Here is a 13,101-nt window from a genome sequence, read left to right as displayed (position 1 = left end):
GCCAGCCGCGGAGGTGCCCGGGGTGGGCGGGAGGTGCCGGGTGGGAGAGAAGCGGCTGGGTGGGAGAGGAGAGCCTGGGTGGGAGACGCCTCAACTTTGATCGGGCCGCGGCTGGGGGGGGGGGTGGGGGGGGAACCGCCGCCGCCCCGCCCGAGCCGGGTGCCGCGGCGCTGGGCTGTGCGCCGCTCGTCTCCGCGGCTGCCTCTTTAATCAGGAACACAGAAGGGGCGGGCCCTGAGCCGGCGCGTAATCGGATAGCTCTGCCGCGGCTCTGACATCCACATGCTGCTCGGCCTGAAAAGGCTGGGGGGAGCCGGAGGGGAAGCAGAGAAGGCGAGCGAGGCACCAGCCCGCAGCCCGCCCCCGGCACATCCTCAGACGCGCAGACCGCGGCGAGGCGCTGGGCGAGGTGGAGGTGAGGGCGGGCGCGAGCGAACTCGGAGAGGGGCTCGCTCACTCCCAGGCGATCCCAGCCGCCGCCGCCCCGCCAGCAGCAGCAGCAGCAGCAACAGCAGCAGCAGCAGCCGCCGCCGCCGCCGCCGCAGCTTCTTTCCTCGGACTCCCCTCGTCTGGCTGGCCGAGCGGGTGTAGTCGTTGGGGAGGCTCCCGCTAGGGGAACCCGGCGAGGGCAAGAGCGGGGCGGCCGCCTCTCCCACTCGGGCCGTCCGGCGGTCGGTGCCTCCGCCCGCGTGTCGGTCCCGGGTGCCTGGAGATGTGTGTCAGTTTACGCCTCTGAGATCACACAGCTGCCTGGGGGCCGTGTGATGCCCAAAGCAAGTCTGGGCTTTTATTTTTATTATAATTTTTTTTTTTACGCTTGGCTTTCGGGAAATATTCGTGATGTTGTAGGATAAAGGAAATGATACTTTGAGGAACTGGAGAGGACATAGATGCGTTTTGTTTTTAAGAGAGGAAGCCCGTTCCCCCCTTCCTGGCTTGCTCCCGCTTTGCTGATTTCAAGAGCCACCCTCCTCTTAGGTGAGAATCCAGCAAGAATAAAGGTGAAGACGGGCCGTCAGGACCCAGGAGGGAAACCCTGACCATTAGAAACCTTTGCAGAAGACACTGTAAGGAAGAACGTAAGAGAGAGAAAAACACAAAGACTTAAAATTTTACAAGGCATCTACAAATCCAGCTCTGGAGAGAGCCTCCTTCTCCAAAATGGATATGTTTCCTCTCACCTGGGTTTTCTTGGCTCTCTACTTTTCAGGACACGAAGTGAGAGGCCAACCAGGTAAGCCCCTAAAAGTTTTTTTTTCTTTTTTTCTGTTCATTTCAACATGCTTTTCCCTTTAAAAGCAACCGCTCATTCTGGGCACATGGGATGGCATAGAAGGAGGCTCCCTCAATACTAAATAACTTAAAGAGAGATCCCAGCCGGCCCTCCCTATACCACCACCGCTTCTAAAACCCAACTTTTCTCTCCTGCTAGCACTGTGTGTGTGTGTGTGTGTGTGTGTGTGTGTGTTTTGAAACATAGACAGAATTTGGCGGTGTTCAGATGTCACATATGGACTGAATCAAAGGTTTAAAAATACTACAAAGCCTTTGCATTACAGTTTTTGGGATTTTTTTCCCCCTGTCTTGAGGCAGAACACATCTCCCTTGAGTTTCTTCAACCTAGCCAGTGAAATATAAATCATTTGCATTCTCTCCACTTAGCTCCATTGAGCAATGTTAACTGAAGGGCTTGGGAAAGACAAGAGTCTAGTTTTGGTTTTCCAATGCTGTGGATTCTTTGCAGACTGTGTGGATACGCCTCAGAATCCTAGGGCTCAGGCTGATGGAGCAAGTTGGCCTGCGGCTGAGCTGGGGGCTTGGGGCTGGGCTGGGCGCTGTTGGCTACCCAGGCGCTGGTCGTCCCCGCTCTCCTTCCTGCATCCATGTGTTTTCTGGGAAAGTAAATCATGTTCTTTTAAAAATCCGTATTAGATAAAACAGACTGCGTGGCCTTCGAAGGTCTCTTACTCTTGTGAAGTGGTTAGAAACTTTTGAGTGGAATTTGTTCTCAACCACTGCCAAAAAGGGTGTGTGGACAGACTGCAGAGATAAGGACTGCAAGGCCCAGAACAGTCTGGGGCCAGTATTTGGCAGCGGGGAGGTGGGCTGGCAAGGGGCACCCTGCCTGAGCAGGGATTTATGGTTGCAGGGAATCCAGTGGGGCTTGTCCTTCCTTCCCCACACCACTCTCCAGGGTGAACCTCTCTCCCCTCTGAGAACAGTGTCTGGAATCTGACAAAACTCTTGGAAGCTGCTACAGGTGATTGAGAATGGGGGAAACCATCTATGGAGGAAATAGGGGAAAGAGAAAGAGGAGATAAAGCCTGGCTGAAGTGCCCTTACCGGTAGGCACCTCCAAGGCTATGGCCGCAGTGGTAGGGTTAACCCCTTGCAGCAGCTCCCTGGGCACGTCCCCCCCTTTCCCCCATCAGAGCGGGCTAGTGGGTCCTGTGGGCGCCTAAAGGGGAAGCTTTGCGCCTGGTGCTCTGGTTATCACCGCCAACACACCCCATTTAAGCTTGAGTGTTTATTTGAGGGGAAGGAAGCCTGAGGAATGCCCTTGCTATCGAAATCCACCCGTTTGCTGCTCCTTCTCTGCCATATCTGGTCTTCAGGGCAGCTGCAAATCGTTATCAAAGAGATGGGTGCAGGTCCCACTTGGGGAGATTTCCTGTGTCTCCCCATTCCCTCTTGCCTTAATTCTAAGTTCCCAGCTTGAAGCGAAATTAAATTACCTCCCACAGACCTAGATGCTGCATAAATTATGTATGTTTGTGTGATTCGCTGTGTGTGTGTGTGTGTGTGTGTGTGTGTGTGTGCGCGCGCGCGCGCGCACGCGGGGAAGATGCCCACGGTATATTATGTATTCAGGCACGGACTCTAGTAGGCCCCGGCGAGCGCGCGCACACTGGGGCACACACCGGCATGCGCGCGCGCGCGCACGCACACACACACACACACACACACACACACTCGCAACACACAACTTCAGGTTCTGTGTTCTCTGCGGAGCGGGAGGGGTCGTGAAGACTCAGGGGCCATCTCCTACCCCAGATGTTCGCACATCTGTCCCCGAGCCCTGCGCGAAGTGTACGTTTGTGTGCGACACCCGCTCGAACCCACTCCCGCTCTGCCACCTGCCTTTCGCGCTCTCTGCAGAACCCCCTCCCACCCTCGCCCCGGGCCGCGCTGCGTCACTTCTAGAGAAGCCCAGAGGCGCTGAGCGCGGGGCAGGTCATCCAGTACGACGCTGCCGCAGCAGCCTTACCGCCGGGGTGGGATCCCCTCGTGGGACGCGGAGCTGGGACCCGCCCTAGGTGGATATTCTCCAGCCCCTTGAAAAGGCGAAAGCAAGCCGCAGGGAGCTCGGACTTCCTGTTGGAGCACCCGACTGGCACCCGGGGAGCTGGCAGCGGGTGGCAAAGGGCGAGGCCCTGCTAGACCTCTGACTCACCCGGTGCGCGTCTGCCGGGAGGGGGCCGAGCCCAGCCGGCGGCAGCGGCGGCGGGAACCCGTTGCGAGAAGGAGTCAGGGGAAAGGGAGGGCGGAAGGTGCATGAGGGGGAGCGACTGAGCAAATAACCCTGTGGCCGCGGCGGCACTCTCGGACTGGCGGGCAGCAGGGAGGCCGCGCGGGCTGCGCGCATCAGGCTCCCCCACTCTCTGCCACGCTGCCTCGCCAGATCGTAGCCGCGCCGCCGACCTGCCTCCCTCCTCCTGGGCTCGGGGCCGCTCCGAGGACCCAGACCGGAGCGCCCCCTCCTGCCTTCCGCGCTCTGCTCCGCGCTGAATCTCTCCCCTCCCCCGCCGCCCCTGGCGGGCCGGCTCCGCGGGGCTGAGGCGGAGCAGGGGATCGGAACGCTGGCGAAGCTGGGACGCGGGAAGCCGGGGTGGGATTTCGGAATCCCGGGCGGAGAGGGGCGGAAAGGAGCCAGCTCTAGCCGCGGGAATGCGCGCAACTTCCACTGCCCCTAGTAGCGCCCAGCGCCCGCCGGTGCGCCTGAGCAGGTGAAGAGCACGCGGCGCGCCGGCATCCACGTGGTGGGGACGTGGTGGGGACGTGGTGGCCCCCCAGCCCGCCCCAGCCCTCCGCGCCGCCTCTAACGCCGCATCGATTTGTTTGGGCTGAGCAGCAGAAACACAGCCGAACGATCCATAAACATTCTATTAGGCAAAAATATTCCCAGCGAAAGCAAAACCAAGGCTCGGGCCTGGGAGAAGTTGGCCGCCTCCAACTCCTCCAGCCTTGTCGCCTCCTCCTCCTGACTAAGGACACCCCCAGGGAGAGGCTTGCGGCATTTCCTCCACGCTGCCCACTGCCAGAAAGTTAAGTCGCCGCTGCGGCTCTCCGCTCGGGAGAAACCTGCAGTCGCCGGCGCGGTCCGCCTCCCCTCCCCCGCCGCCTCGCTCCTTGCTTTTCCACGGAGAAAAAAATATTCACGGCCAATGCTTCATTTTCACTGATTGATTTCTTTTTAATATCAATACAAGTTAATGGAGGCGAGGCGAGCGGTGATTAAACGGCTTCCCCCACCCTTTGCCTCCGGCTGACTGCACCGCAGTTTTTCCAACTGGGTCCCGGGCGCCCGGCGGCTGGGTGGGGGGCACCCGCAGAGCCAACGTCCTGGGGCTGGCGGGGGGTGGTGGTGGAATGAACCGGTTGCTCCTCTGGGAACCGTGGGGGTGGGGTGGGAATCAGCTTTCCTGGCAAGCTTAGAGGATCCGGCTCATCCTTGTCGCAGCTTCTGCGGCTCCGGTTGAATTTCTCTGGAAGGGGAGGGGATCCACACTCTGGTTTACTGGCGTGTGCTCAATGCTCGCTGCCCTCCCTCCGCCTCCTTTCCTTTCGTTTTCAGACTGAGTGGAGAGCCCCCTGGCGCTGGCCACTCGTTGTCAGCGCCTGGCCTCGAAACTCCCCTTTGCTCCAGTTGATGGGGGGTGGGTCTGGGGTTTGCTCGGGAAATCATTCAGGCCCTGACAATGGGCTTCTTCAGATGGTGGCAACTCCCAGCCCCAACGCCCCTCCTCACCACTTGGGGCCCAAAGAACCCGGACCCTATAACCAACAACTTCCCCCGCACTCCACCCGCACCCCCCCCCAGCTTTGATCTGTGCTTGGCTTTAAACACCATTGCCATGGACACGGGGCAGACGCGGTCAATCAACCTTGCGTCGGGAATGGATGATCAGATAAGAGGTCTAAATTGTCTGTGGGAGATAGGTCTGGGTTCAAACAAATCCTAAATGAGAAGCAGTGACGTTCTAGGCGCCCTTACTGGGCAAACGTTCTTTTTTAGCCTGTCTCCCCAAAATGCGGGTTGACTATGGGTAGGTATAGATACAATAATTTGCAAGGAAAACTGTGAACTCCTAGATTGTACACAGACAGCCTGCTCTATGCTCTGGGGACTGGTCTCATGCCCACATTCAACGGGTGCCCAGTAAACTTTACCCCATAAACAGCCACTGGAGGTAATGAAGCTGTTACCAACTGCCAACAGAACACACAGTGCAAACAGTGGAAAGAAGAGAGCTCCCCTTGAGTGTTCCAGGCAAGCACCTTCTTGTCCAAGATGTGCCTGGTGGAATTGTGAATGCCCAAGCAGCACCACTGGTTTGGACTTTGATGCCATTCTGCAGAGCCCTCCGATTAAGTCACAGAGCACACAACTGGCAAAATGGAAGGTTGGAAGGCTCCAGTGACTGGGACCCCAGGCTGTCTAGACAGGACTCCTGCTGTCTACCAAATGGCTCTCATCCCCTGCTGTTGAATGTGAAGTCCATATTCTGCAACCAGAAAGGCCAGTTCCTATCTTTGTAGTACAGAAAAAGTTAGGAGCCCAGATGCCAATTCATATGCAATGAGGCATGAATGTAAACAAGAGCTGGGAGGGGTCTGGGGGGCGTCACTGGGGAGAAACGCCATGTACTCAGGTGATTCTGAGGCCCCTACTTGGTGTCTTTCATTCAGCTGCTCAATAAAGTAATCAAGAGAATGAGCTGACTTTGGGTGACCAGAGTGTGGGACAATTCTTGGTTGACTGAATTCAGAGCCAGGTTCATTGGTAAGAGTTTTCAGAATACATTCCCCAGAAGTCGAGGGAAAGATGAGGAAATAGAACTGAGATTTTTTTCCTTTTGTAAAAGATGGAGCAGAAGCATAACACCTTCCGGGGCGCCTGGGTGGCTCCGTCAGTTAAGCTGCCAACTTCGGTCGGCTCAGGTCATGATCTCGAAGTTCGTGAGTTTGAGCCCCGCGTTGGGCTCTGTGCAGACAGCTCAGAGCCTGGAGCCTGCTTCAGATTCTGTGTCTCCCTCTGTCTCTGCCCTTCCCCCACTCATGCTCTGTCTCTCTCTCTCTCTTTCTCTCAAAAATGAATAAACGTTAAAAAAATTTTTTTAAAGCATAATACCTTTCTATTTCTTGCGTGGATGAAAAAGGACTTGAAAAGTAACATCTGGGCAGTAGTTTATGTTATCATTAACATATTTTAGGTATTTTGTCATTTGACCATTGTTTCCCACTGTATCATCATCGTTGAGGCACCCTCTTTGAATGGCAGATAGGAGTTTGATCCCCAAAAGTTAGTCTTTGTACCTTTCCTTCCAGGTAAAGAATTCGCTTTTCTTCCTTTTCTTTTTTAATTAACCCACTCATGGAAGATACCGCAGAAGTTTGTCCTAGAGAGCCTACAGCATTTTTTAAAGCTTTATCTGCCTTGATGAGAAATGGCCTAGGGGCTTAATGGTTTCATTACCTAACAGGATTCGGTGAGGCTGGATTCCTGGACACAGTGGCCCTGTAGCATGACTGGCCCTCCAGGAGAAAGCATCTTCTGAAGGTTTAGGAAGCTGTCAAGTTTAGATAAGGCTGAGCTCCCATCCTATGGGACCTTGGTTGTATTAATAAGAAGAAATTAATTTTTAACCACTGGGAACGTTGCCAAATTATGTGACCTTTGGCAGACCAGCTGTGCTATAAAAATAAATCCCCCGTTTCTGAAAATGCTGCTCCTATCCAGTAGAACAATAACAATGTGGCATTTAGGATAGGGTTGAGTGGGGTTGAGAAAAGGAGACAAATGGGAGTTGCCAGCAAAAAACCCCGCAATGTTGTGACACATGGTTTCAGACCTGAAACATCTATCCACACCACCCTCCCTCTAGAGCCAAAGACATACGTTGGTTTCCAGTACACAGGAAAGACAGTCAGGATGACAAGAAGCTGGGTGCCAGCGTGTGCAGGCAGTGGAGAAGGTGTCAAGTGCTTCTCGCCCTCCCCACAGCCCAGCCTTGAACACGTCTCTCATTGTTCACGCAGACAGATTACTGGCACAGGAAGAGAAAAGGGAGTTTTCACCCAGGCAAAACATTTGTCTTTCCGTAAATGGCACTAAATAAGTTTGTCACATAGAGGTTTGGGGGAGCCCTTCTTTGGGCTTCCCAGCTTCTGAGGTACAGAAGCCAGACGGCCTAGGTTTAAAATCCAGCTCGGCCATTTGCCAGCTCTGTGGTCTAGAACACTTAATCTCTCTGTACCTCAATTTCTTTTTCTGTAAAGTATGTTTGATAGTAATACCTGCTCCATAGGTTTTTGTTTTGTTTTGTGCTATGCCAGATTACATAGAATACTATTTGGCCCATATCAAGCCTATTCTAAAGGCACTTAATCACTGTATCTCATGACCATAGGAAGCACATTATAACCATTGTAGTATGTTTATGTTATTTTTAATAAGTAAATAATTATTCTTTCTCGGCTCTTACCCCACTGAACGTTTGTCTATGTTTTATAAGCTTCAGATTATCACTCACACTGTTCTTCAGAGAGCAATAGTCTTTGCTGGATTTTCATCTAAAATTTACGTCTCCTCGTTGCCATTTTTTTCTCTCCTTGTTCTTCTGCTTTCAGTGCTCTCGCCTCTACTTATTTTTTATCTCTCTCCTTCCCTTCCCTTCCCTTCCCTTCCCTTCCCCTCCCCTACCTTCCCTTCCCTTCCCTCCCCTCCCTTCCCTCCCTTTCCTTCCCTTTCCTTTCCTTTCCTCCCCTTTCCTCCCTTTCCATCCTTCATCACAGAAGGTGTGCTCAGCAGGGAGCACTCTGTGCAGGGTGCTCCCCTGAATGTGCAATAACTTCTACTCTGGCATTAAAGCCCCTCAGCAGCTGAACTCAAGAAAGTCATCATAAAGACAAAATAGCTTTTACCCAGCAAGACTCTTAATAATCCCATTTCCCTCTGGGTCTTCATAAAAGAGTCAGGATCTAATCCAGAAAAAAAGGAGGGGTGGGGGAGCTGGGAATAACACAAGGAAAGCTCTCCCCAGTAGTGTGCAGAGGACGGGGCTGCTGGCCTGCTTAATGCACAAAGCCAGTGATACCCTGCTCACTGCCTCCAAGGACCCTGATAACCAGTGATCTGGGCTCTGGCCAGTCTTTCAGCAAAGAAGATAGAGGGAATTGCAAATTACTGGGCCGAGCCGTAATAATAATTGCTTTGATAAAGGCAAAAAATAAAACAGATGTGCCCTAAAGGCATAATGGGGGCCAGGGGAAGGGAGATGGGGAGATAGAAGTAGAGAGAAAGGAACTGAAACCCAGCAAGAGATAATCTGTTACCAGCAAACAGCTTAGTGACGAAGAAGTGATGTGCATCTTCCTGCTGCTACTGACAACAAATATCTAGAACTCACCTCTCGAAGAGTGAGGGAGGCCAAGAGACCCTCAGATAAATTATTTTTACCATCATTAGGATTAAGATGTAAATATCCTTTGACCTGCATCATTATTAGCGGAGGCTTAGAGTGTCTTTGGAGACATGGTTCACGGGACTCAACCCTGCCTCATGACCAGGTATTATTGTTCCAAACAAGTTAACTGAAACTCTCGGTTCACCACAAAAACATCTCTGCATTCAATAGCAGCTACGGGCTGGGGAAGAAGAGTCGTACTAGAGAAGCAGAATGATTGTGTTGAGGCTTCCTCGGAGTCCGTGGCAGCTAGGGCTGCTTCTGGTGTTATGTTAGGCAGCTAGTAACTGAATAATTCACCAAACGTCACCGAGTCTGACTTTTGGGTAAGACTCTGAGTCTGATCCTATCAAGTTCACCGAGGAAGGAGTCACACCCTCGAGTTGCCGCGGTGGAGAAGAACAGATAAGGCCTTCCGAGCCCTCACAAGCCTCAGAAGGACATTAAAGAGCTTCCGTCTCGGAGGTTCCAGACAGGGAGGGGGGAACAGTAGTCTTGGTGTGAGGCACCAGGGAGGGAAGGGTGGAGGTCACATCTGAGCCCGGGTGGAGAGGATGGATGGGCGTTAGAGCTGGAAAAGGTGTAATAGGGGAAGATGGGAGCAGAGGAATGGACACTGGTGTATTTGGGGAACACTCAGGAGCTGCAGTTTAGAACGTGTGGAGGGAAATGATTGCAAAGAAGGTCGGAAATGATAGGTTCGGCTAAATGCAAGGCCCCGTTGCCAGGCCTCGGGAGTTGGATTTCATTCACTAACCAATGGGGAGCCATTGACGTTTCAACATAAGCCTTCAGCTAATCAAAATAAATGGAAAAAAATATTATATTACCTTTTATTCTCCTTTGGTTTTTGGAGAGACCTCAAAATTATTCTTCTTCCATTTCCTTCCCCAAATGTCTGTTGAAATGGTCAGGAATTGTAATCCCAGATCTCTCATCAAGGGCATCAAAATTGCATTTGCAATGAGGGCTGGAAAAGAGTGGACATAAATATAAACTAATGCTATTATATTGACTGCCCTATTGGAATTGCATTTGTTTCTGATATAAGATGACAAATAACAAGGTTACCACAGGTGGCATGATTCGAGGTCAGAGGGGGTCATCGCATCGAACTTACGTTGTAACACTGAAATGAAGGTTCATTTTTAGAATCCAGATTAAGGGGGGAAGACTTTCCAAAGGGCCTACTTCCAGACCCAATTTCCAGTTCTGTCCCCTCTGAATCCACGGGAAGTGTTTCCGAAGCAAAAGCCTGCCTGGTTCCTCACTCCTCTCTCCATGCTCACAGGCTGGCCTCATTCCCTCTCTCTCATCCCCTCCATCCTGTCCTCCCGGAGGTTCTTTTATTCAGATTTTGAACTTTATCACTGCAAAAGTTCACAGAGATTTCCATTTGCTGTGCCTTCAGGAGTACATCACTCAATGGCACCCGGCCCCATAAATTGAATAGATTGAATCCCCTCCCAGTTGCCTTAGGAAGTGGTCAAACAGCCACATTCCTAGGCTGATGGATCGGTTCATTTCTTCCCAGCTTAAGCCAAGATACAGATTTTATGAGACTGTCTTGTGACAGACTGAAGTCGCTTTGAATAAAACAAAATCCAGCCTCGGCTCCCAGAAATAACTCTTAAAAAGCAGCTTATCCGGGGTTAGCGAGCAAAATTTGGTTAAAACCCTGAGCGGAGGACTTAGATGATTCAGGCAAGGGATTTGAAGAAACTCTTCTTGGGCTTTCCTTTTATGCATCGCTGTTGTGGACACGCACACACACACTGCTGAACATCCACACTATTTATTAAGCATGCAGCCACAGACTCAGTTAAGGAGAGAAACTCACGTCAGTAGAGCTAATGTGATTAAAAGAGACATTTGAACTCTCCATAATGCAAGACAGGCACGTTCATCGGAAAAATCCTAGAGGTTGTTTCAAGGCTTACCAAACAGAGGAAACAGAAGTGACACCTTGAACAAATGTCTTGTTCTCTAGGAGGGGAGACCAGTTTTTAAATTTTTGGTTCCACCTATCGGTTGTATCGGATCTTTTCCTCACCTCATTATACAGGCTTCGCATTTTAGAACTGGAACTGACCTTTAGAATCACTCCCCTCATTTTACAGATGAGAAAACAAAGGCTCAGAGGTGTGTACTGACTTACCCAAGGTCACACAGCTTGCCCGTGGTGAGACCATATTGAAGACAAGGCTTCTTGTTAGTCAAGTGGCAAGGTGACAACCGTCTCTCTTTTCAAGTAGGAGAAAGAGCTTCTTCTTTGCCTTGCTACTAATAATTTAAAGAAGGAAATGCTGTAGAAGTGGAAACAGGATGGGGTTATGCTGTGGACAAAGGATAAATTATTTAATAAATAAAGGACAGTATTTTCATAGGAAATGAGACCGACTGCTTTTCTCCACCAAGTGTATGGCCCTCAGGTACATACAAGAAATAGATGTTTGGGGTGGCTGGGTGGCTCGGTCGGTTAAGTGTCCGACTCTTGATTTCAGCCCAGGTCATGATCTTGTGGTTAGTGAGTTCCGGCCCCACATCGGGCCCCGTGCTGATGGCGTGGAGCCTGCTTGGGATTCTCTCTCCTTCTCTCTGTGCTCCTCCTCCTCTTGCTCTCTGTATCTTTCTCAAAATAAATAAAAATAAACTTAAAAAGAAAAAGAAATAGGTGTCTTCCAATCAGCCTACTCCTTCTCTTTCACAAGGCATTTTAAAGTAATAAGGGAACTGATGCCTAGTTCAGTGGGTGTCACGTCCTGTTCCAAGAAGCCCGATCTTCTTACGGAGAAAGCCCCTCAGTGGTGATGAGGGAACTGCAGGGCCCAGACTCAACACCTCTTCTCGTCACCCTACCTCCTGCATCCAAGAGAGCTCCACTTCTCTCTGCTTTGGACACTGGAGTTCTGGGTAGAGTTTTATCCAAAGAGAAAACAAACACCTTCTAAGAAGAATTTTGAAAACTACACGCTTCATCCCACTTCATTCAATCCACTCATTGAATTACAGTTTAGGAAGCTGAGACCCAGGAAGGTCACCAAGAATCCAAGTGCCGTGTCCCCTCTTAACTACTCTCAGACCGCCCCACCCCGCTTCGTTACCCCAGACCCACCTCCAACAACAGCCGGACTCTCCAATCCTACCTTCAGCGAGTCCTAAACGTCCATTTTTGCCCAGGACTTTTTTTTCAGTTCGGCTAACCCAGGTGATCTGATTTTTCTCCCTTTGCTGTGGGACTGCCAGCTTTCTGTCGCCTGGTGTCACCTGGTGTCTCTCCCTGTCCTGAAGTAAGCCATTGCCATTCTAATTATTTAAAAGTACTCATGGGGCGCCTGGGTGGTTCGGTTGGTTGAGCGTCTGACTCCGGCTCGGGTCATGATCTCACAGTCTGTGAGTTCAAGCCCCGCGTCAGGCTCTGTGCTGACAGCTCAGAGCCTGGAGCCTGTTTCAGATTCTGTGTCTCCCTCTCTCTCTGCCCCTCCCCTGTTCATGCTCTGTCTCTCTCTGTCTCAAAAATAAATAAACGTTAAAAAAAATTTTTTTTTAAAGTACTCACAACAGTCAGGCTTCTTTTAGTGAATCCCGCTGTCAAGGTTAAGCCATAGAGTGTTCCTTTAAAACAACTTCTGTTGAATTTCCTTAGAAGGTGACCAGATTTTTTTTTTAAGATTTTCTTTTATTCCTTATGACTTCCTAAAAATCTGATGTTACGGAGGAACTACGGTTTGTCCTAAATTGGGTTCTGTAGGAGGTCAAGTTCCTTCCGAGGCTGGCAGAGCACCTTAGAATTGTTAAGTGGATGAATACAAAATCCCTTTACCGAGACCAGGAGCCAGTTTACCTGCAGGCAGCATCAGATGATACTTAGGTGGCCAGCAAAACAAGGGCACCGGAGGAAGAGAAAACAAAAACAAAAACGAAAAAAGAGAGACAGAAAGATACAGATGTCCGAAATAATCTGACATTTCATATGTGAAATAAAAACACCTAGATACTCATCTTGGAGGAAAAAAAAATCAGGCCTCTGTGACTTTAGGACTTTCTTTCCAACTACATCTAGAGGTGTCACTTTAATCCTTTTATTCTTGGGCCTCCGAGGTCTTTATCTGGCCTCAGCTGACTCATCCCTCAGGCTTCCCTCCCAGATGTAGGAGAAAACCCCATCGGAACAGCCCAGGCCTGGGTTTGCCTGCTCCTCTTTGGGAAATGAATTTGCCCCAGGTGAAAGGTATTCACAAAATGGTTGGAGAAAGAAGTCCCTTGTTAACTCACCAAACAGGCTCGGTAGCTCAAACTTCACCAGGGTCAACTCCCCTTCAGTATGTGGAGACTGGCCTAAAGGGGTTTGCCC

General features: G+C 51.0%; 1 protein-coding gene across 5 annotated transcripts in view; it reads left to right on the top strand.

The window, feature by feature from the left end:
- The first annotated feature begins 291 nt into the window (after positions 1 to 291).
- The window catches only part of NRP2 (neuropilin 2), a 116,497-nt gene continuing 103,687 nt past the window's right edge, over positions 292 to 13,101 (top strand). For 4 of the 5 annotated variants that reach the window (XM_047082172.1, XM_047082171.1, XM_047082170.1 and 1 more), the window contains exon 1: positions 292 to 1,234. In XM_047082172.1, the coding sequence (XP_046938128.1) occupies positions 1,162 to 1,234 (73 nt within the window). In that variant the 5' untranslated portion in view covers positions 292 to 1,161. The remainder of the gene's footprint in view (positions 1,235 to 13,101) is intronic. The other variant, XM_047082174.1, reaches the window with a different exon arrangement.

The sequence above is a fragment of the Lynx rufus genome, unplaced genomic scaffold (assembly GCF_022079265.1).
Source record: "Lynx rufus isolate CCGP_SWC_20201006 ecotype Redwood Valley unplaced genomic scaffold, mLynRuf1.p SCAF_2, whole genome shotgun sequence".
NCBI lineage: Eukaryota > Metazoa > Chordata > Mammalia > Carnivora > Felidae > Lynx > Lynx rufus.
This window is presented reverse-complemented; position numbering and strand designations above follow the sequence as displayed.